This window comes from Drosophila montana, unplaced genomic scaffold, assembly GCF_035044405.1.
Source record: "Drosophila montana isolate Dmon_TW-CO22-7 unplaced genomic scaffold, ASM3504440v1 contig_3846_1, whole genome shotgun sequence".
NCBI classification, from domain to species: domain Eukaryota; kingdom Metazoa; phylum Arthropoda; class Insecta; order Diptera; family Drosophilidae; genus Drosophila; species Drosophila montana.
The window spans coordinates 50,832-75,693 of NW_026998718.1; the positions used below are offsets into that span (position 1 = coordinate 50,832).

A 24,862-nucleotide genomic window follows, 5' to 3' on the forward strand; every position below is an offset into this window, starting at 1 on the left:
ATATGTATGCTTCTATAAGTTACACAAGGCAAGCCAGCATAAATACTTAAAAGTATATTGCCCAATGAATATAAAACTTAAATGTGATGAATAAATGAAAACAGCATTTGTATGTCAATATAGCTTTTAGGTCTTCCCCTGTGCTCCACTAGGTAGAATATAGAACAGAGGGTGGAAGCCTAATGAAGTAAATTGTTAAATCGATTGGACTCTCTGTGGGCGAACTATTTTGGTTTCTATAAATTGTATCGTCTTTAGGCTCTGTGAGTGTCAAAATCTCATTAAAAACACATCTCAATTGTATTTGCATAAGTCGAAGTCATTGCAAATGTTGAAAAACGACGAAGTCGAAAAGCCATCTACTGAATATCATTCAAAATCGATTGCAAAGCAATTAGGGAGTGATTTTACAATATACGTATGAAGCGAACCATTTAGCTATGTATGTCCATGTAACGACTCAACAAAAATGACTCAAATGATAAACTCTTGGCAGTGACAGTTGTCCCATAGTTGTGAAGCACCATTGCGCAGTGAGAGCTCCCTGGGGAAGGACGAACTGAAGTTGAAAGGGAGCACGATGGGATTATGACACTTTTTACGCTTCGTTGCCAGCATATTCAACTTTTGCTTTCATTGAGTGAAATAAAAAATTCAATTAAAATGCACACACGGACAACATTCAAAGCTCAGTGCCAAAAAATATTTGGAGCGGAACGGTCGAAACAATAACAAAAGCAACCAGAAAACAAGTAAGAGTCCTCTGTTCGGGAGGGCCCAACTAGGAGATACCCTACATCATATATATACACATACACAGCTTCTTCGCTTAGTCCTTATGCTACTTATAGGGCCTAATTAGATTCAATAGAATGATAACCCTTGATCCCTGGAGGTATAATGCCTGGAGGAAGTCAGAAGACTCACGCCGTGAGCTACCCTTACTTTCAATACGGACTCTCGATCTAATTGGGCAGCAAAGGAACTTTATTTTGCTGAAGATTTTTCTTTCTGCCTGCTACATACATTTGCACAAAATCATAATACCCTTTTTGCCCATTTTCAATGGGATCAGGGTAAAAAAACTACAAGCTTTCGGGTGCCGAACAAGAAATACCCTTGCCGTGTAACAGTTGAATACAAAATTTTGTAGTTCAATGCTGTTTATCTCAATGTTTAATAATCTATCCTTGAGACTGACAGGTATTTAAATTAGTGCATGGTTCTGTTCTTGACTTTATTGGGACAGCAGTCATTGGAAGATGATTTGTCAAAATAACCCAAGTTGAATCCGGCAGGTAAGCAACTTTGATCTAAGTTCAAACTCAGGCTAGTGTATGGATGTAGTACAGTCTTGGGAGAATGCTGAAACCGGAATATGGCTCAGTCAGCCTCTTGATTGAGGCACTATTACTTGTTAACCGTTCATCAACGTGTATTTATAAGTTTAATTAGTTTAGTTAGTTTAGTTGTCCGACAAGTAGAGTATATTTACTTTTGTTTCCATAGCAGAAAGTCTGTTGCGTTCTATTGGCGGACCTGGCTAGAATCCAGCATCATGTTTGACAAAAGAACAATAATTGCGTCTGCTCAAATAAATTTCTGTAGAGCAAAGTTGAATTAGAAAGTTGATTTTATATTTAAGTTTTCAGGAAAAACAATAAATAAATAATTTAATAATCGCTAACTTGTGCTGCCCATAAAAAAATTACAATATATTTGGAAGCTTAATTCTAGCATGTAATCCTTTCAGGAAAAGCCCGTTTCCACTGTAAATATTTAAGTAATAGATAACCGTATATTTAAATAAACTATATTTACTAAGTTAAGCACGCATAAGTTTATTTTGTAAATATTCCCACTGAGAAAAATAAATGTTAAATTCGAATAAATACGCACAAAAACGTACTAAATAATTGCATTACCAGTACAAATGAGCGCTTACAATTGGGCACCTCGCAAATTTGGAATATTTAACCCGCGCAAATAATGCCAATAACAATAGGGCGAAATAAATTCATTTGTCATGATGCCGCGCTATGGAAACCGAAGGCTCCTCTTACCCTGCGCGGGGAATCTGAAAAAACTAAAGCTCATCTGTGGCACCAAATGCAAATAAAATGCAAAGCCGAATTTACGGCGCCTGCTTTTCAATTGGCGGGGATAGGAAAATGGGCTGGGAGCGGAACTCCCGGCTCGGGCGGCTAACGTCTGACAAACGGAACACGACTGTGTGGGTACGTTTTATGGCGGATTTTCGACGACATATAAAAATAAAATTGGATTTTAGCGTAAAATGTAGAATGCCGTAAATATTTTTCAATTCAGTAGCTCTGTCCGTTGCTGGTTCGGTCGAGCGCACGGGTGGCATCCATATGTATGAGCGATGATTTCCCCAGGGCGAAGGGCTGCTGCGGTTGCTGGGACTGTCAAAAGTATTGGGAATCGCGTGCAAATGATTTGCCGAAATCAACTCAGCGACACGCAAATAAAGCACCCCCACCAGGCCAAATGGAAACCAGTCGAGCTGGCGCAACATGTGCCAAATGCGGTATTATTCAAATTCCCAACAAGGCAGCTCTCCCATAGCCCCCCTGGCGAACTTAACCCTTTTTATATACAACCAAGTATATCCCTCTTCCACACACATATTTGTCGCTCGACCGAACTTTGCTGAATCCTGGCAAAACTCATTTGTTTTGATGCCGTTAAATTGATTTCTTTGATTTTTTGATTTTTGAAAAGTTAAATGCCGTCAGATCAACTTTCCTTTTTCCCTTCCTGCGACTTTGTTGTGTAATAACTTCAACAAAGGAAATTAACTCTAGTGAAAAGCACACTTTATACATTTTTCTTAAGTATATTTCAGGCTTTAAAATTATCTATTTTATTAATATAATTAAGATTATACAATATTTTTTTACCATTCAATATACATCATTTTATTCGTAATAAAAGTTTTTTTTAAAATTTTGTGATTTCCCAAAATGTTAAAGTACATATTTTCACACAAAGTATATTTTCAGAAATAAAATTCAATAATTAAATTCAAATAATATACAATTAAATCTTTCGCTTAAGCTGATTTACTTTAACGGTATTAATAAAATCGGATTTTGTGTTTTGTTTGCGTTTTACGACTTAGACACATTAATGCGATTTGAATTTTAATTCTCGAATTGTTTGGATAAAATGGCAATGGGAATTAAATGCTTTTAACTATTTTACATTTGTACTTGTCTAATATAAATTTTTTCTAAAAGCGGAATACAAAAAGTATGGTTTTTATTTAAAGGGGATTCGCCCCTAATCCTTTTATTGAAATAGGACCAAATAATAATTCATAAATTTATATATTTGTCGCACGCGTTTGAGTTTCAAACGTCAAGGGAATAAAGACTGAAAATGTCAAAACTGCTTAAACTATTTTGTTAAATAAACTGTGTTCATGTTGGCTATATGGGCTGTTGCCCATCTCGCCTGTGAACAGCATATCAATGCTAAATCGTGATCGGTGGAAGAACGTGCAGATGACACTCAGCCGCTGGCACAATGTCGCATTCAGTAAAAAATTCCTGCTCCTTACGAACCTGGGCATCTCCATTAGCTTAAGCATGGTTGGTGATACTATTGAGCAGTCATACGAGCGATTTACGGGCCAAATCGAAGGCTGGGATCGTACGCGTACGTTACGAATGGGCATCTCAGGCTTCACGGTAGGCATTGTTTGTCACTATTGGTATCAATGCCTGGACTACTATTATCCCAAGAGGACCTTAAAAACGGTTGTCCACAAAATATTGCTTGATCAATTCATTTGCTCGCCATTCTACATCGGCGTTTTCTTTCTCACGATGGGCTTGTTGGAAGATAACACTTGGGAGGAAGTTAAAGAGGAGATCAAGGACAAGGCTGTGACGCTCTACAAGGCTGAGTGGACTGTGTGGCCAGCCGCCCAAATGATTAACTTTTTCTTTATTTCTCCAAAATACCGTGTTCTGTACGACAATACCATAAGTCTGGGCTACGACATATACACCTCCAAGGTAAAGTACAGAAAGAAGGAACCACCAAAGACGCTTTCCAATAGCACAGCATTGAAAATATATAAGGCGCATAGAAACCAAACTAAGCCAAGGCAACACCCAACAAAGAAAATGTAATATACAACAATTTTAGAAGATTTCTCCAAAGTCTGCATTTTTATATTATTCATGTACATACCTATGGTACTAGCTTACCAGACGAGTAGTCTCTTTTGGCCATGCTTCCCGCTCTTCGTAATTTAAAAACTTTCTGGTACTACACTTAACTCTTATTTCCACCGAGCAATAAATCTTGTCCGAATTAGGTTTTTCAAAATCTGTAAGATATTTATAATAATAAATCAATAACCTGTTATCCATAATTCCAGAATTATGTTCTATGTTGATGTAGGCTACATTTAGATTAGCTTCAATTGCAAATAAAAGCCGTACCTTAATTGCAGTTCCTCCATTACCAGTGACATCCAAGGAAATCAAATTTCTAAGCTGTTTTACTCCAAAATGTCTGCTGAAACCAGATCAGCATATAAAAAGTTTTTGGTTTGATGAGTCACTCGGAAATTGTGGAAGTCCTGATGGTCCTTGGGCTGTGAACTATACAAATTATTTAATAATATTGATCACTTTATTAGAGTAGAATATTGTCACCAATTCTGTGTATTTATGCATACTTACATACAGATGCATTTGGCTGTTATCGCTTCGTAAATTTTTAATTTATAGAATCACAAACTTTGTCAGGTCTAAAAGCAAGCTTTTTGATATACATTTTCACTGATGTAATTATTTACGTCTTTAAAGCCTTTAAAAGCACTAACAATTCATGCATTTTAAATAAAGTTCTCGCCACTTGATACGATAGTGGGCTGAGCCTTAGACTTGTCGCACTATTCAAAAAGCTAAACTGACTTCTGTGTCTCCATTCAGCAACAGACGTTTAAATACATGACGCTATGCTGCGACGGCTGTTAAAGAGCAGATAGGATGAATGCCATCGAACACTTGAGAGACACTCAGCCGTGTGCTCTTGACGAGGACGAATTGTGTCAAGCATACAAAACTAAACAAAACAAAATCAAATAGAAAACAAAACAAGAGCGCTGGATAAAAAATGTAAAAAACATCAAGTGACAAAATTGATGTCAAGACGAGCGGGCGGCTGTTCTTGGTCCGTAGTGGAAGTGGTTTCACGGCTAGCGCGAGTTGACACCCGCACAACCACACACGTCGCCTAATCCAATTTAAATCTCTTAACATGATTTGCCGCTTTCTTTTCATTTTGCTGGATTTTATGCCATTATCCTTTCTAGCTGTCCTGGCAACCGAATTGCCAAGCAAAACACGAGGCGTCGCTGTCATCGCCATCGTCATCGTCCGGCTGGCAAGTTGACTTCCTGTCCTGCCCTTTATCTGCCTTAAGCAAGAAGGGCGCTCGCAAGGACATCAAGGAGTATGCCCAAAAGGGTTCATTTATTTGGTTTAGTCCTCCTTTTGCTTCGGTCGCCCTACTGACTCTATCTATGTTTTGTGATTTAATTTAAAAGCTCACCAGGCATGCGAACTGGCAAAGTTTTAAGGCAAGCGGCGTTAGCGAAACGTGTAGCTCAGCTGTGTTAGGTCCTCAACGTGTGTGCGGTTAGGTTCTACACGCATGTAAGTGTGTGGGTGTGTAGTTGTGTATGTGTGTGGTTAATGTATCTTAAATGAGAAAACGTGTCCGTGACTGTGCTCACCTTTTAATGCATTTAAATCAGCCACTGCGTCATTAGGTTCAGCTGCTGTTGAGGGCGAGCTTAATGCAAATAATTTAGAAGCCAATGTGAAAATAACCGGAATATCTAAAAATGTCATTCACTACCTTTACAGGAGACCAAAAAGGGCCTCGACCATCTTATGAGTAAGAGATGTGTCACCTTACTTTAAATACGAATTATTTCAGAACAAACATTTTTTATAAATATCCTAATTCTGTAAATAAACCTTTATGTTACCAATATATTGAAGTATTGAAATTCTTAGTCCGAACCATGCCTACGTATCGAACTCTGATTAATCATTTAAATACAGTCAATATTTTTTAGTCGATGCTCATTTTCTTAAATTTGTTCTTAAAAATAAACATAAATATTAATTATTATATTTTTAATTTTTTATTTATTCAACTTAAATTTGAATTCTGAAGTACAAAGTCGCCGCTCGAATTAGCAACCGATGCATAATCGGTACCCAGGGAACACCGCGAGGAGGCCATCGCATTCGCAATGGGGTCATAACTTAATATGACCTTCGAGTCGACTTGAAATACTTTAATTTTTACATTAAAATATGTCCATATTCCCCAACGCTGTTATTTTATTATATAGGTGTTTTTCTGGATGACGTATATTCATATTCATATTCGTTTTTTTTTTAGATTTTCACTTAAAGTATATAAAGCTTGGCCTTCATTTTATAACTATTCGTTAACACAGTCGATTTAAAAAAAAAAACCATTATAAGTTTGTTCAAAAGACTTTACACTCTATAATATATTTTTTAATATCTTACGTGCATTTTGCAAAATATCTGAGTTAGTATTTGGCATTTTAATTGACACCTGAAGCTATCAAAGAAAAATTCCAACGATGTTGCTTGCTTAATCAATGGCATATCCAGCCATCTGTTAGTTGCTAGCTAACCGTATATCGGATTTTTCCAACCATTCACTGGTAAATGTAAATCTAATGAAACATGCCCACAGTCATAATTCCACACACGAATTATGCTAATATGGCGTTCATAACAGGTTGCATAATTAGCGAATTATTCATGGCCAAGTTGATTTGCTTTAATTTTGCTTTAGCTGTACTTTTCTTCATTATTGACTACCTGGCTTATGAATCAAACTTCTTCGCTGTGCGCCATTAAAGAGAAGTTTTATTTTTAATTATCCATAAATTAGTCAGAGCTTACGGATTTTTAATGACTTCCTTGTGCAAAGTGTGGTGTTCTTGGCACTTGATGGATCCCCCATCCAACTAAATCAAATTAAATTTATTTATCTTCTTGGCGCTAGCCCATACGCCTAATGCCAATCAATTTATCAATGGGATTATTTACAGTGTGTAACAAATTAGAAAAATCTGCTGTTTTGTCATTTTTAAATTTGTCACAAAACAAAGAACGGTGCTCTAGTCGAGGAGATGAACTGAGCCGACGCCAAATTCAATGTGATAAAATGTGTTTTTATCAAATCACAACAAAGCACTATAAATCCTTTCAGTTTAACGAACAACTTAAACATTAACTAGGTATCTTTAGGTTGTTTTCACTGTACTATGATATTATATCATTGACGTTGCATGATAGAGCATTCCCAAAAAATGTAATCGAGCATGTTCGTCGTTGTGGAATAATTTATTTCAGAGTGCCGTCCCTTTGACAGGTCCGATTTTTCAGCAAAACGCTTCCACTTGATGCCAGTCCAGTCCGCAGCACTCAAATTATGCACGCTCCTTGCCCCTTGGACGGGCCCATTTTTCAACTGTTTCCGTGGTTAACCAGCCGTTAAATGATGCAACATCAAAATGTATCCGATATATATTGCTGCATACTTTTGGGCAACTTTATTGTACACTGTCCTGCCTTAATTGCCCATTAAATGATTCAAAACTTTTAATTGCTCGCCAACCGGAAAATTGAATGTGCATTAAAGTGCGCTTCGAGTGAAATCACCAATCACAGTAAATCACTGGAAACGAGACTGGAATCCAGATTGCTCCTAAGTCCGTTTCGCACATTTAAGCAAAATACTTACCTTTAATACAGCCTTTTTTACTCTGCCGCCGCAGGGATATGAAAAAACACTAGGGCCGCCGACAGCAATGCCAAAAACAGCAAAAGTAGCAGCAGCAGCAGCAGCAGTAACAACAACGGCAACAACAACAACAGCCACAACAATCGAAATGAGAGCAGCAAATTTTAACGAGCACCACAAAACCCCAACACGCTGATTTTTAAGCCGCTTTCTCTTTGCCAGGCAGCGCCTCCTCCGCGCTTTTGTAATTACAAAAAGTCGAGTTGGGCGCAATACTTGACAAATGGCAGGGCGCACGTTGGCAGTGGGCAAGACGGGCGGAACGGATGAAGGTATAGAACCCACACATACAGCGAACGAGCCGGTTAACCGGGATAATAGGATGAAACAAATGTAAACGATGCTGGAGAAGGCACCGGAGGCCGAGGACCGGTGACGATGGCGCTGCCAGCGGTTACAGGCGCGGTGATACACAAAAATGTACAAAATATGAAACAGTTCAAGCAAAAATCTGCAGAAGACATTTCCAACTGTGTTTTTGCCTTTGTCTCACAAATGGAACGCAAAGCCGCCTCGCGGGCTCTAGCTACGCTTCTTCACTCGGAGCCAAAAAAAAAGTGGACAGATAAAATATTTGTACATACATACTGCATATCTAATACTCATGGCTCGAACCAGTCGGCTACCTTGGCTTATGGAATAGATTTGCACAAACAAATAGCATCAAGTCAATTCTCTGATCCATTAGCTGACATCTCCTGATTATGTTTGAAGTCGCAAGACGAATTCACCAAAAAGCTTGTGCCACACAAAAAGTAGAACGAATCAAATTCTCAACACACGAAACAAATCAAGCTAACAACATCCGTGGAGATTTTGCGTATAAAAGCTAAAAGCTGTTTTTCTGTTGTTGTCTATTTTTTATAGATAAGTGTTCCAGGATCTAATTCCTGGCTAGTGTATGGATGTAGTATTATATCAGCCGAAGCTATGTTGATAGCTTTATATACAAGCTGATAATATTATTGAAAATTATGATATTAATATTAGTAACAATCTCCTATAATGAATTTAAAAGTTCAAACTTTGGATTACCTTCGATGCGAACTCAATTCAACAATTTGCAAACTTGCGCTTCGTAAATTTTCTATTGAAATAAAATTATATATTTTTTGTTTTAAAATTCTATGCATTTCCTATGGAGCATGTTCCCTGCAATTAAGGGCCATTCAGCTGACCATCCAGCGAATGACCGCAGTTAGGTCAACAGTTGGTTGGACGCCTCCAACGCAGCTGCTTTGGCCCCTGCTGTTGATGCTCCCATGATGCGGATCTCGCGGCGCGGCAATTAAAATCTTGCATTCAAGTCTGGCCGCTGCAGTTTCAAGTATTTTAATTTCCCTCGACGCGGCTCCATACCGGAGCATGGCGAACTCACACTTACACCCACAAAGTATAACCAAAACAAAACGCCAAGTGGCGATGGCGATGGAGTCGACGAAGGCGGAGGCGATGGCGACGGCAATGAATGGTCGCTCCGGATGTCAGACGCATGCGCGAGCGCTGCACAAAATGGCGACGGCGAATTGAAAGTTCCGAGATGTGTCGGATGGCTTGTACTTCAGTTGCTGCAGGACTGTCGCGAGATAAAGTTGGGCCAGGCGCACGAGCGAAGGCGTCATGTGAGAAACGTTTGAAAGGTACGCGCGCGAAATCTTTTGAATCTGCACCCCCGCTTCCTGTGCAGAGACTGAGTCGTCGTCGTCGTTGTCAGTGTATACATACATGTGCATGTGTGTGTGTGTGTTTTCGTCTAGGTGAAAATTCAGAGAAAAGACGCGTCGAATAGCAGTGTCAGGTGGAATTTAATTAATTGCTATTAAACAGCGGCTGCCACGCCCACACTTGAACATGGAGCACCTGCGACCACTCAGCTATGAGGAGATGTGCCAAATGGAGCTGTTGCAGCCCTGCGGCACAAACACACCGCCGGCATCTTCGGCGCCAACTATGCTGCCTATTATGGTCATACCAACAACACTGCTGGCGCCAGGAGCGGGAACAGCCGGTGCGTCGCAGCCGCAGCCTCAGGGCGGCGTCGAGCACTATTATCAGCTGCAACCCGCTCACATTCTCACGGCAGGCGTAGAGGGAGCAGCAGCATCGTGCAGCGCCGGAGTCAACGGCGAATTGGCGCTCTTACAAGGCGGCGGCGAACAATTCCCACACAGCATTCAGCTGCAACAGCATCCACATTCCCATTCACAGCCAGTTAACATTCTGTGTACGGGCACACTAAGCCGCGCTCCGCCAGCGTCGGCTGCTGCGTCGGCAATGGCTGCGTCAGCGGCGGCGACGCTGCCGCGCAGCTTTCAACCAGCCGCCTTTGTGACGGACGTGGAAAGCGACTTTGAGGGCAGCGAGTGCGGCGGAGGAGGCGCCACTACAACCTGCATGCCACACTTTCGCTTCGGCGGCTGCGGCCTGCAGTCGGCGCACCACCAGCAGCCACATCAGGATGCTGTCGTTGGCTGCGGTTCGCTCTCCTTCATGATGGGCACGCTGGCAGCCGGCGGAGCAATGCACGCCGGACGATTTGCGGGCACACTGAGCCGCAACCGGCGGCCCGAGGGACACACCAAGCGCGTCTCCTTCAAAGGAGACAATCTGCCGCCATCACCACCGCCGCCGCCCGCCGTCGAGCTGGACAGCAACGGCCTGCCCTTACCCCTGCCAGTGCCGGGCGGTGTTGGCGCCGGCTCTTACATGCATTTCGACAACTACATGGATTACCAGGTGCGTCTCCCATGTGGCTCTTCTCTCTGGCACTGACAACTGCTAAGCCGCCCGTCTAATTGGCATTCATGAGCTGTTCCGCCATTGCGATGGGGACACATTTACGATTATTGACGCGCATTTGATGCGTGCCGAGATTTAAATGAGGGCGGCAGCAATGTGATGGAGATTATAGGCTGTGTGACAGATAAGAAAGAGACATAAAAAAGAAACATTTTATATATATGCGTCAATGCGTGTTTATATAGGCATTTAAATTGATTCTTCTTCAAGATTTGAACTTTCCCCCACACAACCACGGACCGCAATTGAATAAAGAACACGTCTCCAATAATTATTGACAAATAGGAGTCAAAATCTGTTCGAAACCTAAAGAAAAAATTTCAAACAATCGTTTTTTATCAATTTTTTACATTCAAAATTTTCAAACCTTGATAAAGCAGCCAAGCCGAGTTGCTTTAGCCATATCCGTCTCGATCAAATTTGGAATGTAGCTTTCTCTATTGTACTGATCAAATGCGCTGCTCAAGTTTATTAATCTATAAAAATTTATATGAAGACCCACTTTTTAGTTAATTATTGGTAAACCACCCATAGCTACGAAATTAAGTATGTAAATAAGTTCACTCACCCAAATATCAATTATTTTACCTATTGCTTTCCTACTCATACCCATAACTAAATTAGACAGCTCTTGTATACATATAAACATATTGTATACAGTTAGACAAGAATAAAAAGCACAAAGTGTTCAGATGGACATTCTCAACTAAAGCACGCATACTTGATTTAAAATGCAGTTAATATTCCCAATACGACTACAACTCACAAATTCCCAAATCCCGAGAGCTAGATGAGCATGACATATGTGGACAAATCAAAATACATTTATTTGGACACATTGTGAGCGAATCTGATAAACGATTATCTGCATGTAACTCAATTTGTTTGGACTTTGCATCTTAAATTCCCGAAGCCGTGTCATGTGTTATCTCTTTGCAAGAGAAGAAAACAGTTCCCTCAGTTTAACAGCAGTGGACATTGAACCGAATAAAACCAAAGCTGTAAAGAATACAAATGAATTGAAGCGAAGCAAAGGGAAATTGTCCTCCTTGGCCATTATTCAAGCCGCGACGTCGCCTGTCATCTATGACCATTCGGGCCATTTGTTCACATTTGCATAATAAATTAAATGTTGCAAGTGTCGTTCAGACGCAGCTACTGCAGCTTCTTTTCTGCAGCTCGACCATTTATCCATTTTCTTACCGCTTGCATCCTCGCAGTCGTGGAGTTTGTTTGTCTGTCGGAACCTGCGTTTTATGCGTTTCGCCAAGCCCATAAATATAGTCATTATTGCCACGCTTGCATGCTCCGTTGTCCCTCGTCTGTGGACTCGTGCCCGGCCATTCAGCAATTCGAGTAGCTTATCTTTCCGTTGCTCGGTGCCTGTTGCCGCTTCAACGCTTTTTATCAACAACTTTTCCTCAGTGGCTCACTTTGCAGAATTACGCAAGATTCTTGTTTGGTGCAAACATGAAAATATATATAGATAAAGATATATTTAAATATAAAAATATAGCTAAAGCAACTAAAAAGTAAAAAAACTCTAGTTGGGAGTGCCCGACTAGGAGATATTCTGAACACAGCGCTCAGCTGCCGTTGCGCATATTCTAGCTTCCTAAAATATATGTTTCAAGATTAGTCCCTTGTAGTTTTCGATATCGAGGCGAGGACGGAGATAAAGCTCCCTTTGTAGAGACACAATTTTAACTCACATGTCTGCCACTGTATTTATTCCCCTGCTTGCCGAAGAAGCCATTTTTTCAGTTGACTTTGTGTACACTCTTTACAAAAACTACAAAAAGAAAATACATAAAAACCCCTCCCAAACGGCCAACACACAGTGACCCATCTATAGCTTGACTTAATCCTGATTGACTACATTTCTCAGTTTTCCGATTTGACTCTGGCTTAGGACGCGCTCCATTTAAGTGTTTACTCTGCAAATTCGTTGTGCTGCCCACCAATTTCAAGTGCTATGTTTTACTCTCCAGCATTCGTTTATGCCGAGCTGCTCCACTTAGCCTTCTGCTTAAGATCCTATTCAATTTATTTTCTGGGAATGCATTTGCTGGGTAAATGGAATTTTAGAATTAAGTTTGTGTTGTCGAACCGCTCCTTGATTGATGGCTGAGTGTGCGGGTGCAGAGCAAAGCTCTCAAGCTTGACTAGCATATTTTTGTGTTCTGTACCCGTCAATGTTCTTGTCAGCTCAGGCTTTGCTTTCCTTTTTTCACCCGAAAGTTGTTGCCACTCCCCTTCAGGACTTTAACATGATGGAATACTATGTAATCATGACTTATTATCCGCGAAAACATGACTGTGGCAAGTCATCTATGCCAGTCAGCTTAAAAATACAATCGATAAGCTTGTTGACTTATAAACTACACACAAAACACACTCCAATCACACAATCACAACATGCAATATGCAGCATGCAACATGCAACATGCAACAACTGAGAAGCATGTTTGTACAGGCTTCTATTTGGAAACAATGAGCTAATCTGTTATATATTATTGTTACAGGTACTTAATAAACTTGCAAGCTACTTTCAACCTAACTTTTAAAATGTCACTCGCAGCTAGTATGGCCTCTTACATGCTATGGCTAAGACTTCAATCATACACTTACCGGGCTTCTCGTTGTTCATTTAGCGAGGTCTGTATGAATTAAACTAATTCGCACCCTAGTAAGATAGTCTAGCTTACAAATAGAACATATATTATTTAGGGCTCCATTTCTTAATCCTATCCTACTAAGCACGCAGAGTGTGGGTAGCCAATCGCGATAAACACTAAACACACAAGTTTTGTCAACTTTTGCTTTTAATGGAGACGCCATTTGCCATCGCACACATATACTTACTTGGTTTAAGGTCAGTTGGGGCGCACAAGAGTGCTGTACAAAGAAAGTCGATTAAAACTTTCAATTGTTAAATGAACACTTAAAGAGCTTCAATTCCTTAACTTCCAATACAAATAGCAAACTAAGCGCAGCGCAGACACAACCAGACAGCGAGAGAGAGCAGGGTCTAGACAATCGCCGGTCATCGCCCAGATAACTCAGAGACAAATAGACATACACGCAAACATAGAAACAGACAAACTCAGAAGCAAACAAACACCAAGTCCCAGCACAGCCATCGCCGCCAGTCCGGGCAGCTGCTCCTTTTCCTCTTGATGCCCATTTCAGACTAGAGACCAGGACGGGCTATAACAAAGCAACAACATTGCGGTTAGTGGGTGTACAGGCGAGAAGTGGAAAAAGAATTGTAGTGGGTTGCGGGGACGCGAGAGGAATGCTGTCGTTATTGCTGGTGATGTCCATCAGCGTGAAAAGCCCCAACGACATTTGAAAAACTAAAAACTTGCCGACGTTGACATGAACCGCAGCCTGCAAAACAGCAGCGGCATTGGACGATGTCGAGAACTCCAACTACAACACCCCCCCCCCCCCCCAGGCGACACAGGGGGGGCATGAAAATCGTAATGGGCAAGCGTTGAAAAGTGGACCACAATGGGCGAAAAATCCCCAAAGTTGGGCACAAATCAGTTTTCCATATATATGTATGAACGCGTTCATCATAATCATTTCTCAAAACTATTTTAAAGCTCTATGTTACTCTTTAGGCAAGTGCGCTAGAGTCGAGAATACACCACTAGATGATACCCTGTAACTACCTCATACATATTTATATCGATTTTTTTGGTTGCGGTGCAATGTGGGGTAATTCGTAATTTGAAATAAACTTATTCCAAGCGTCCCATAGGAGCATCTACATTCCAAGTTTAAGCCATTATGAAAATAAGTTTGAACCCACTCTGGCAAAACTTTATCTTTCCCAAAAACCTTGGACCCCCATTAACCCTCTATAGAAGTGGGGTTTGCGAAAACTGTGAAACATGTCTTCAACGAATTTTCACACAGACCAAAATAAGTTTAGAACGGTTCGGAAAAAGAACAGAAAAGTTTTTACAACAGTTTTCTGCAAGTTGCTACAGCAACACTAAACAGCAGCATCTATTTTTTAGTTAGTTTTCTACACATTATTCTTTCTTCTGCGCATTGTTGCTGTTATTTAAAAATTAAAGGAAGAAGCCATACGAATTAAATACACTTGCATACATATAGCAAATTATCGATATGTTTCCATACTTGGTCCCACAACACTTCTATATTTCTAGCCAATTGCTCCAATCGAAGCTATACGATATAGTAATCCGATGCTGCTGTTTTCATAAGATTTCTTTCACCAATTTAAACATGTAGATGAATATGAATGCTGCAATTGTTTCCCATTGTTTTGGTATTTTTGGTTTACTAGGTATACAAAACCTAAAACAAAAAGCGAAAGAAAATACAACGGAAAACTAAAAAGCTTTCCGCTAGGTTTTTTTTTGCTTAAATCCTTTGCTTTTCTTGTTACAGCTGCCATTTTTTGTTGTCCTTGTTCCTATTCCTGCCTTTTTGCTCCCGTTGCTCGCCGTCTTTTGTGTCATGTGACTGCCGCCTGTCGCTCTGCTCTGCTCTGATGATTTACAAAAATAAAATACTGCTGAAATTGCGTGTTTTAGTCAGGCCCTATGAAAGTAGCAGTTGGAACCATATCGTGTGCTTAAGTCTTATTTAAAACTCAACAGCGAAATGCTCAAGATATCAAGTTTGCTTAACAACACGAACAAATGTATAAAAGTCTCTGCAGAAGAGACTTCAGCTATTTGTAATAAAAGAATTATATTGCCGAAGCAAGGCAATAAAAACAAGATGTAATTTAACATTCCGAATAGCTTACTCAGAACAAGTTAATTTCACCTAATTAAAGTTCTTTTAAAACTTTTGCTTTAGTGTTTGTATTTTTTAAATAATATTCACATCTTGATATGATCGTGTATAAATATATGCATATTCTTTAAAACATCGGACGTCTCCTGCCTGGGTACAAATATGCATAGCTGTATTAAAGTATGTATAATCCAGCTCTGCTTCAGGATATAAAAGAATTTTAAAGCCATTTTTCGCTGTCATATTCTTGGTATATGGTAGACCTCAAAGAGTCTTGCATAAATAGTTAGGTCTGTTTAAAGTTCTAATTCACTTTTAGAGATATAACAAACATTTGTCTGTTTCACACAAGCGGATACTTGAATCTACTGTGGGTTTTCCATTTGGGCTACTTCGTGCTCCACCAAAGACTCGATGATCGCCCACGTCTCAGCCGAAACTTCCCCGTCGATTTCAACGGCTCCAACAATATTAAAAATATCTATATTTATGTGTGGGAATCGAAGAACGGGATTGTCCAAAAAGTCGTTATTCTCAGCGCTTGGCTCCATTGCCGCATCCATTTCAAATTTTGTTCGTTGATCAATGGGTATGTCGGACCAAACATCGAAATCTTCTGGGCCTCTAGACGCAACATGATTGTCCTGGTCCGTTGACATGCTGGCGTTGACGTGTTATAATGTATTCTGTGTAAATCTATAAAACTACTGCTCGTCGACAAATAGGTCTTATTTAAAAAAAAAATGTAAAACTTTATATTTTTGAGCATAAAAATCAGCCTGTTAAGATCTATTCAGTAATGCAATAGAAATATCCCCCATTCATGGACAATAACGCCTAACAAAATTTGCAAACCAGCTTATAAAATTACACCATGACTGTTTTGACAGCTTCGGCAAATTTTCTCTAGAGCCGAATTGAACTAATTAGAAATTATTATAAGCTCGGCGCAACAGCCACAGCAAAGTGCAACCAAAATGTTGAACATGCCCCAAATGCAGCCACCTGCTGTGAGGTCATCGCCTGCCACCGCCCATAAATTTGTTAACAGCGCCAACGCCTCTGCCACGCAGGGATATTCAGTGCAAAATGTGGCTAAAACTGCTTTCCGGTTAAAGGAAGATTCGCCCCCAACCACCCATCATTTCAATACTCAGATAAAAATTCGTGGTAGCAGCGCCAACTACAAACTTTCGCATTGGCACCCGCCATGCAAAACAAACAACTGGCTAAAATAATGCACCCTTAAAGCAGCGATGAACCCAAAGATACCCTGTAACAAGCTCATACATATATGCCAACTACTTAAATATATAGTTATTATAAAATTATTCGCTTATATTGGTATACAAATATGTCAACCTGTAATAAGCGCAACTATTTTAACCTTTATACCAAAGGACTTGACGGCCTTTTAGCCGTCTTTAGAAGAATGAGAAATACAGAGAATGCAAAGCATCGTTGCAATGCAAAGCATGAAAAATATTTGCATTTTTATTAAAAATTGAGTTGATTTTTTTTTATGAAACTTTAACCAGCCTCATTATTTCTCTACTCTGTTTTCAAAGGGGAAAGAGTATATTGGGATTGCACTAAAGTCCGCCTATTTATCTATAAGCAGAATATATTTGTTTGACAAAAACTAGTGCAACCAAATATAGTATTTATTTAATGACCAACATTACTTTACCAATACCACCCACATAATATATATCTCTCCTAATTATGAAGATGAGAAATGCCCAAACTTTGCTTACTTCAGATTTGGCTATCTACTTGACCCTGAACATAGCGTATCCTGTAGTCGGGAAACTGATAGCACAACGTTCCCACTTGTTATTACTTGCATTGCGATGTCGAAAGTTTCGCCAGTATTAATAAAAGTTAATTTCGCTGCCGGATGCAGGCGCAATTCATAATTAAAAATAGTTTTAAATGTATCAGGCGTCCCATTCTGTTGTACTTCGGGCATGGCCGACATCCTATTTTGCATCGCGTGTATTTTATTTAATTAATTTTTCACTGGCATATAAAAACATTTTCAGATATTCTTTTTCTCTTTTATACTCTGTTAGCATAAAGCTAGGGTAAAAATGGGAATAAATAAAACTCTGCAAGTAAGGGCAGAAGGACGAGTTTCAGGCTCTTAACCCTTAACTGGGTTCATAAATTTTGTTACATTTGATAGTTAAGAAGAAAGGAAAAATATAACAATCAAGATTTGAATGGATAAGATTAAAAAGTCGATTTTTCATGAGATATTTCTGGGTAAAGGGTATCTCATAGTTAGTTCAGCAATCTTAGCTAAAGAAATATTTTTTGCTCATTGCTCACATACCCTGAGGTTCACCTAATTAACCGCAAATGCGTATAAAGGAGCAAGGGCAACAAAATAAGAAGGGCGGGTGGCTGCGGTCTGCGGAATAAAATATGCTTTTAATTATAGATAACAGGATCCCACATAATCAATAAAATGGACTATTTAATTCAATTGAAAAATGCAGGTCTTTGGGACAAAAACCTTAAGCTTAGTCTATATGATTTAGGTTCATTAGAGATAAGGGTGTGCACCGATGGCTATAATGCACGTAAAGGAATTTGATTTAATTCATTGGGAATTTCCCTTAGTTGGTCTTCCCGTAATTCCCTCAGAGAGTCCCAATCTAATCAAACCATTGACAGTTCGGGGCAAACTTGATGACAAACTTTTGCCAAAGAAAGTTTTTGGGCGACATTCATTAATGCGGACGACCAATTCCATGCACAGTGGCATATATGAATTATTGCTAAGGCTCAATTAAGTTAGAGCCGAGATTAGCCTAACAGCCAGTGGGCCTCCGCGCCTGGTGTATCAAATTGACAGGTTCCAAATGCATTGATTTTGATTTGGTCACTTGGTTCATTAAAAAGTTTCAGATTGAGCCTTGTTGATGTTTCATGCCAGCTATGAATATTACAAAAAGTTCAAAGTTTGCAGCAGTTTTAATTAGAGCGCAAAATCAACGAAGAAACTTTGACGTACTTTTAATGAAGCAACTTCGAAGCGGACGGTGGGGTTGGGATAAAAGGCAGCGCCTTATGCTGTCAGGTAATAAGTCCAATAAAAAGCAGCAAATTAATGCGACCCTTTTGCCTATTTAATTTTATTGTAGACAACCGGGTTTGGCGGGCTGCCAGACGTAACGGAGCACTCGAACATACGCCGTACACTCTCCCGCCAGAACTCGATCTCCAACAGTGACTCAGGCGGAGAGATTGCCAGCATCCAGAAGTCCAAGGGCTTTGGCAGTGCGATGACGGGCGGAGTCGTTGTTGGCAACGATATCGCTGGAATCGCTCTCGAAACAAAGTCGCCCACCTCTTTGGCAACGGAAGCGGCAGCGGCAGCCGGTGCCTCCGGCAAAGCGAAGGGCAAGACTGCCCGCAAGGCCAGAAACAGCTCAGGGGCCGCCCACAAGTCGCGACGCGGCTCCTGGATGGTGGCTCTGACCCTCGTTAGCGCCATCTGCCTGCTGGCTATAGCTGCTACACTGGCCTACCAACACTTTCTCATGTCGCCCAGCCGAAACTCTCACGCACAAAGACTGCGCATCGTTAGGCGCATCCTACGTGAAGTACCGCTCGTCGACGGACACAACAACTTTGCCTGGAACGTGCGCAAGTACGCGCACAGTAGCCTGGAGCTGGTTCATCTAAGCCACGACCTTGATCACAAGTCGATGTGGGCACGCCCGACGTGGGCGCAAACAGATATGGAACGGCTTAAGCAAGGACTTGTCGGTGTGCAGGTCTGGTAAGTAGTAATCTACCTAAAGAACTTAAATTGAACAATCACAGCCTATAATTTTTGATGAAGAACCGAGGCTCTAAATGAAGCTCACAGTAGACTTAGGTGTCTAGAAAATGACTATATCCTATGCTGATAAAATTGTGGTCCATTCAGCTAGCAAAATAACAACAGATCCATCAACTTACAAAATGTTGGTTCTCTGCAAAAGACTTGATAGTGTTTTTTGGTCGATGTTTTACTGATAGGAGTCGATGACACACATTCAACCGTGTTTGACATTCAGCCATAACAATTACCTAGCACCGGGCGCACATCAGCAATACAAGCAATCGCCGCAATGCCCACATTCACACTGCCGCCCACCCACGGGCAAGAGATGCCAACAATTTGACTGCAAAATAAAATTTGGCAACAGCCACTGCGCGTCTGCAGGGCAAACGGCCAACCGTATTCAGCTTCCAGGCAATCTTTAGCACCCAGCCAACATGCCTATCTGCATGCCATGGCCAAACTAGAAACAACAGCAAAACAAATGTATTGGATTGGGAACACAAGGAGGAGTGGTGCTTGACAGGCGGCAGACAGCTGCAGTTTGGGAAAAATGCTGATGGGCAATCCACTCGATTTTATTTGGTAGACTTCTGATACCAAACATTCAAGCTGTTGCTCTGCCCGCCTCCAAACAGAGCGTAACTGGGCCATTTTCGAACTTAATTTTAGTGGTCGTCATTGTTCAATTTCCGTCCGAAACTCCGTCCGTATTCGCCGGAGCTTGAACTAAAGCTCACCAGGATTGCGCCATTTCGTTGGCTATAGTAGTTTTTAGTGGCCCTCCTTATTGCAATGTCATTGCATTTAAAATTCAAATGTAATGTTAGTTAACCACTTTTATGGGTAGCACGCAAACTGCATAATAATGATATTGCAAGGATCTGAATGGGTTATGGGGAAAAATCAGGAAATAGATGAAGTCGTTTCACTCAATAAATGAAAACACAAATGAGGATAAAACTATTCTTTATACGCTACTGTAGCTAGCTGTTCTATATTAATCCATTATTGACATGTAATCAAATATTTCTGTGGTTTACTTCAGGAACAAGCCATTGATTTCCCATAGATTTGAGATATTTGCGTGTCCCACCAGAATTGAGTACCCCTAGATTGCATTGAGCCTCTAGCGAACAATATCAATTTCAATACCAAGGAATCGGAACGGATTTCCTTATTTCATTTAAGAGTTTATTTTTTTCCTGACCTCCACAGCGGCGTTGCTTGCAGTCCTTGCATTTACATATCTTCGCCTTCTCAGCGTTGGTCATCGAAACTGCTCCGGCCGAAGCCGAACCGGGAGCAACTAATCCAGCAGGGTCCGAGCCGGGAGCAGCTGAACTGTTACGGTTTGTAGTATTTGTACGTTTTTGTCGAATGGTTTTCGATGTGGCAAATGCAGACAAATTACAGTTCTTGATATGTGGATTCTGTTTCTTCTTTAAAAAGATCTGACGACGATCTAGGACTGTGGTGCGCTTGCTTACCCACCAACTAAAGTCGGGCTCAATAAAATAAGGCTTCGCTTCACTTAGTTCCTTATCCATATTCTCCTTATGCTCCTTCAACCAGAGGCGTCCATATTCCCAGCCCAACAACAAACCAATTGACGGTTGTTCTTTATCAAATGACGGTACAAAAGTATTCGGTTGAGCTTGTGGCGGTTCCCTGGGAAAGATTTGATGGCTTTCCTTGCAGGACCTGAACTGTTCAGCGCGCGCCCACGTCCTGTGCATATTGAAAAAAGTGTTAATGTGTTTTTGTGTTGGACTTACTTTCAACAAACTTATGAAACTGAAGAAAAACTTCATAAATTCACAGCATACTAAAATCGGTAGAAATATTGTCAAAGTAACCCAAACAGTCAGACAAATCAACGAAGATCATGTTAAAAGTGTAGCATGACAGTTGGATTAATTTTAATTTAGCTATATAAATCTGTATAGTTAGGAGGTAGATGTTCATCATCAACCAATTTATATTTGTACATTTTTCCAATTATTAAATATATTTTAGCCTAAGCATATTTGTTTTTCCTCTCTTTGTAAGGATATAAATTTTGCAGTTTTTTCAATTACTTGACTTTTCGCCTTTCGGAGCGACCATAAGAACATAAAACTATTTTGTTTATATTTTTTTGTGTTTGGTTTCATTGCAGGTCGGCGTACGTGCCATGCGAGGCGCAGGGCTTGGATGCTGTCCAGCTGGCACTGGAGCAAATCGACATTGTGCGGCGGCTGTCTGACATGTATGCCAGAGATACGGTGTTGGCGACATCCTCGCAGGAGATAGTGGCCACGCACAGGCGCGGCCTCCTGGCCTCGCTGATCGGCATCGAGGGGGGCCACACAATCGGCTCTTCACTTGGCGTGCTGCGCTCTTTCTATTCGCTGGGTGCACGCTACCTCAGCCTGACGCATCGCTGCGATGTGTCCTGGGCCGGGTCAAGTGCCTCTCCACTGGAGCAGGGCCTGTCGCCCTTTGGCAAGGCCATTGTGCGGGAAATGAATCGTCTGGGCATGATGATCGATCTTTCGCACAGCTCGGATGCAACGGCGCGTGATGTGCTTCAGGTGACACGGGCGCCCGTCATCTTCTCCCACTCGGCGGCACGCCAGCTGTGCAACTCGACGAGGAACGTGCCCGATGATATATTGCGTTTGGTGGCCGAGAACGGCGGTCTCATTATGCTGAGCTTTGACCCAGAGGACGTGGCCTGCGGACGTCAGGCGCGATTGCAGGATGTAATAGAACATATTAAATATGTGCGAGCCATTGCTGGAATTCAACACATTGGCCTGGGTGCCGGTTACGATGGCATTGAGATGCCCCCGATGGGCTTGGAGGACGTATCCAAGTACCCGGAACTGCTGGCTGCGCTGTTAGAAGATCACAACTGGAGTGAAGAGGATGTTGCCATGCTGGCTGGGCGCAACTTTTTGCGCATCATGGAAACAGTAGAGACGGTGCGCGACTACTGGAAGCGCGCCGCTATTCAACCAATCGAGCAGACGGAGCCGCAACCAAAGACACAATGCACGTACATGTCGTCGTGACCACTGCCGCAGGCGGTGAGAACGCGCCGCGATGAGCCCGTTACCGTGTCCCAGCTGGAGAGGGTCAACCCCAATCACACCGAGAAGGCGTTAACGGGTGCGCAGCTCTGGCGTCAGCTAGAGCCCATCGCAAATCAAACGGAAATGCGCCGCATGGCAATGGCGGCCACAGCCACAACAATGGCAACCACTTTTGCAGTCAGTGGACTTTTGCAGTAGGCAGTAGTTATTGCTCGAGCTTAACTGTTTGGCTGTCTGTCTGTCTATCTGTCGGTCCATTAAGCTGAAAATTGAGTTCAATCGCTCTTCATTTATTTATTAACATACGATAATAATCCTCTGACAATGCACAGGCAAATGGAAGTTAAAATAACTTTACGTTGACACAGCAATCAAAACGACGAATTGACGATATAAATAAAATCAAGAAGCATAAAAATAAGTATGTATTATAATATAATTAGTACGTTCATACGTAGAATACAAATTTATATTCGGACTTAATTGAAGTAGAGATATATGTGGGTTTCACGTTTTATTTAAAGGTTGCAAATAAATAATTTGATACGTAGGCGTACGGAGTCAGTGCTTATTATGTTTTATAATTATAATTTAATTAATTATTAATTGTAAGGAAATTAAAAACACAAAAGAGTTAAAATACCAGTGGCTAAAACATGTTATACATATTTTATGTTTCCATGGCAAGACCAAAATAATTAAAATACACCATAAAAACATGCAATCGAACATTCGGTATATACATATATTTATATATCCAGTGTGCATGTTTTTCCTAAATTAAATTAACCTTTAAAGCCGCGTTTTTTTGCGCCTGAATAAACATGGTTAGAATTACTAATAATAAAATTGTAAACTAGTATTTGGTTTAGTTTTGACCGTTAAAGTGCATCCAAAAATAACGCATCAACGAGTTTTTTGAGCGAGCGATTTTTTTTTTATTGCGAATCCCGATGCAACTTACTGCATTTGCCAAGTGAATGGACCGCTAGCACTTTGCCACTGTATTATACTATAACAATATAAATTTGTCATAACAAATAATACAATAATAATCAAATACAGTTATTTGCAGCCCTCAAACCCCAGAACTTTTAATTATATGTCACTAAGTAAAAATATGAATGCAAAAATAATTTATTGTCGCACAAATGTGAAATGTGTAATGGCATTTAATATTACAGGATTAAAATAAAAACACAAAATATATAAATTAAAAGTGTTTTATGTGTTTGTACACTAAAACACACACACACATTATTAAATTAATTAAAATTAACAGAAATACAAGCATAATCGTTCTTATTAAATTTAGGAATGCAACATAAATATCGTATAAAATAATTGCATTTCCATAAAATAAACTGAAATAAATATCAATAAACGTGTGTTTCATTCTGCAACTTCTCATGATAATACAAGATATATTCCAGATATGCATTGAATAAGTTAAAGAGGTTATAAAGTACATTCATACTTAAATCGGGTAAGTTGTGAATAGAGTATTGTGCAGTCGCTTGCACCCGACTGCGCCGTTCTCATTTGTTTCTGGTGACTTGCAAACAAAAGTACTTATGTACATAGAAGCTGAACTCTCAACCATAATTTACTGGAAATAATGCTCCATACTAAGGCGTAGGGATTCATTTTATGTATGTGCGTTGGCATAAGTGCTGAGGCGCACACTAACGCGTTCTTGTTGTCTGAGGCCATAAAAAACGTTAAGTGGTCGTAAATCAAAATTCAGCTAGCACAAAGAAAGTTCACCAAGTTCTTTTTAGCAAAAAACGTAGTTTTTCCTGCTTGGCCTTATACCTCGCTTTTATTTATTTTTAACTACTTTTACCACTTGAGAAAGAAAATGCAGCTGGCTTTCCCAAAGAAGCCCATAGCGCAAATAGAACCAACGCCTAGAGTCCTTACGAAGCTGTAGGCCAAGTAAATTCTATTCATTTACAGTCCATTGAAACTTGCTGGTATTTGAACGCGAATATACGAAACCCGCCCACTAGCCCACAAAGATTGCCAATTCCAATCTCCGCTAACGTTCCTTGGGCTGCCTGTTATGGGCCTTGATGGCGCCAACGCCATCAATGTCTGATAACAATGTTTTTGTTGTTTACACGAGGAGTTAAGGTTTTTGTCTTGATAGCTTCCATTTAGAATTAAGCTTCTGTGACCTATCTGCTGTTCATTTTCTGCCGATTGTTTATTTTTGTTGTAGCATAATAGAGACACTAATTGTTGTGCCCAGGCTGTCCTCCCTTTGTTTTGCAACAATTTTCGGCTGTATTTTCTCTTAAAATTAAATTGAATACAAGTAAAAGGCAATTTTAAGACCTACTTAAGTGCCCAAAAGGACTTTTAAGCCAATGCATACTGCCTTTGCCCTAATAGACTAACAATTAGTTAAAATTATTCATAAATGTATTTTGCAACCTGTACCCATTGAAAATTGGGA

The 24,862-nt window shown here is 40.5% G+C and overlaps 2 protein-coding genes across 2 annotated transcripts; both read left to right on the forward strand.

Moving 5' to 3' along the window:
* Positions 1–3,375: 3,375 nt before the first annotated feature.
* LOC135438092 (mpv17-like protein 2) lies at positions 3,376–4,408 on the forward strand. The gene has a single exon (XM_064696246.1). The coding sequence runs from the start codon at positions 3,498–3,500 to the stop codon at positions 4,161–4,163; it is 666 nt and encodes a 221-aa protein (XP_064552316.1). The 5' UTR covers positions 3,376–3,497; the 3' UTR covers positions 4,164–4,408.
* A 5,073-nt stretch (positions 4,409–9,481) lies between these two features.
* LOC135438141 (uncharacterized) lies at positions 9,482–23,650 on the forward strand. Its single transcript, XM_064696325.1, has 3 exons — positions 9,482–10,638; positions 18,636–19,276; positions 21,483–23,650. Exons 1-3 carry the CDS (start codon positions 9,754–9,756, stop codon positions 22,378–22,380), a joined length of 2,424 nt encoding a protein of 807 aa, XP_064552395.1. The 5' UTR covers positions 9,482–9,753; the 3' UTR covers positions 22,381–23,650.
* The last annotated feature ends 1,212 nt before the right edge of the window (positions 23,651–24,862 follow it).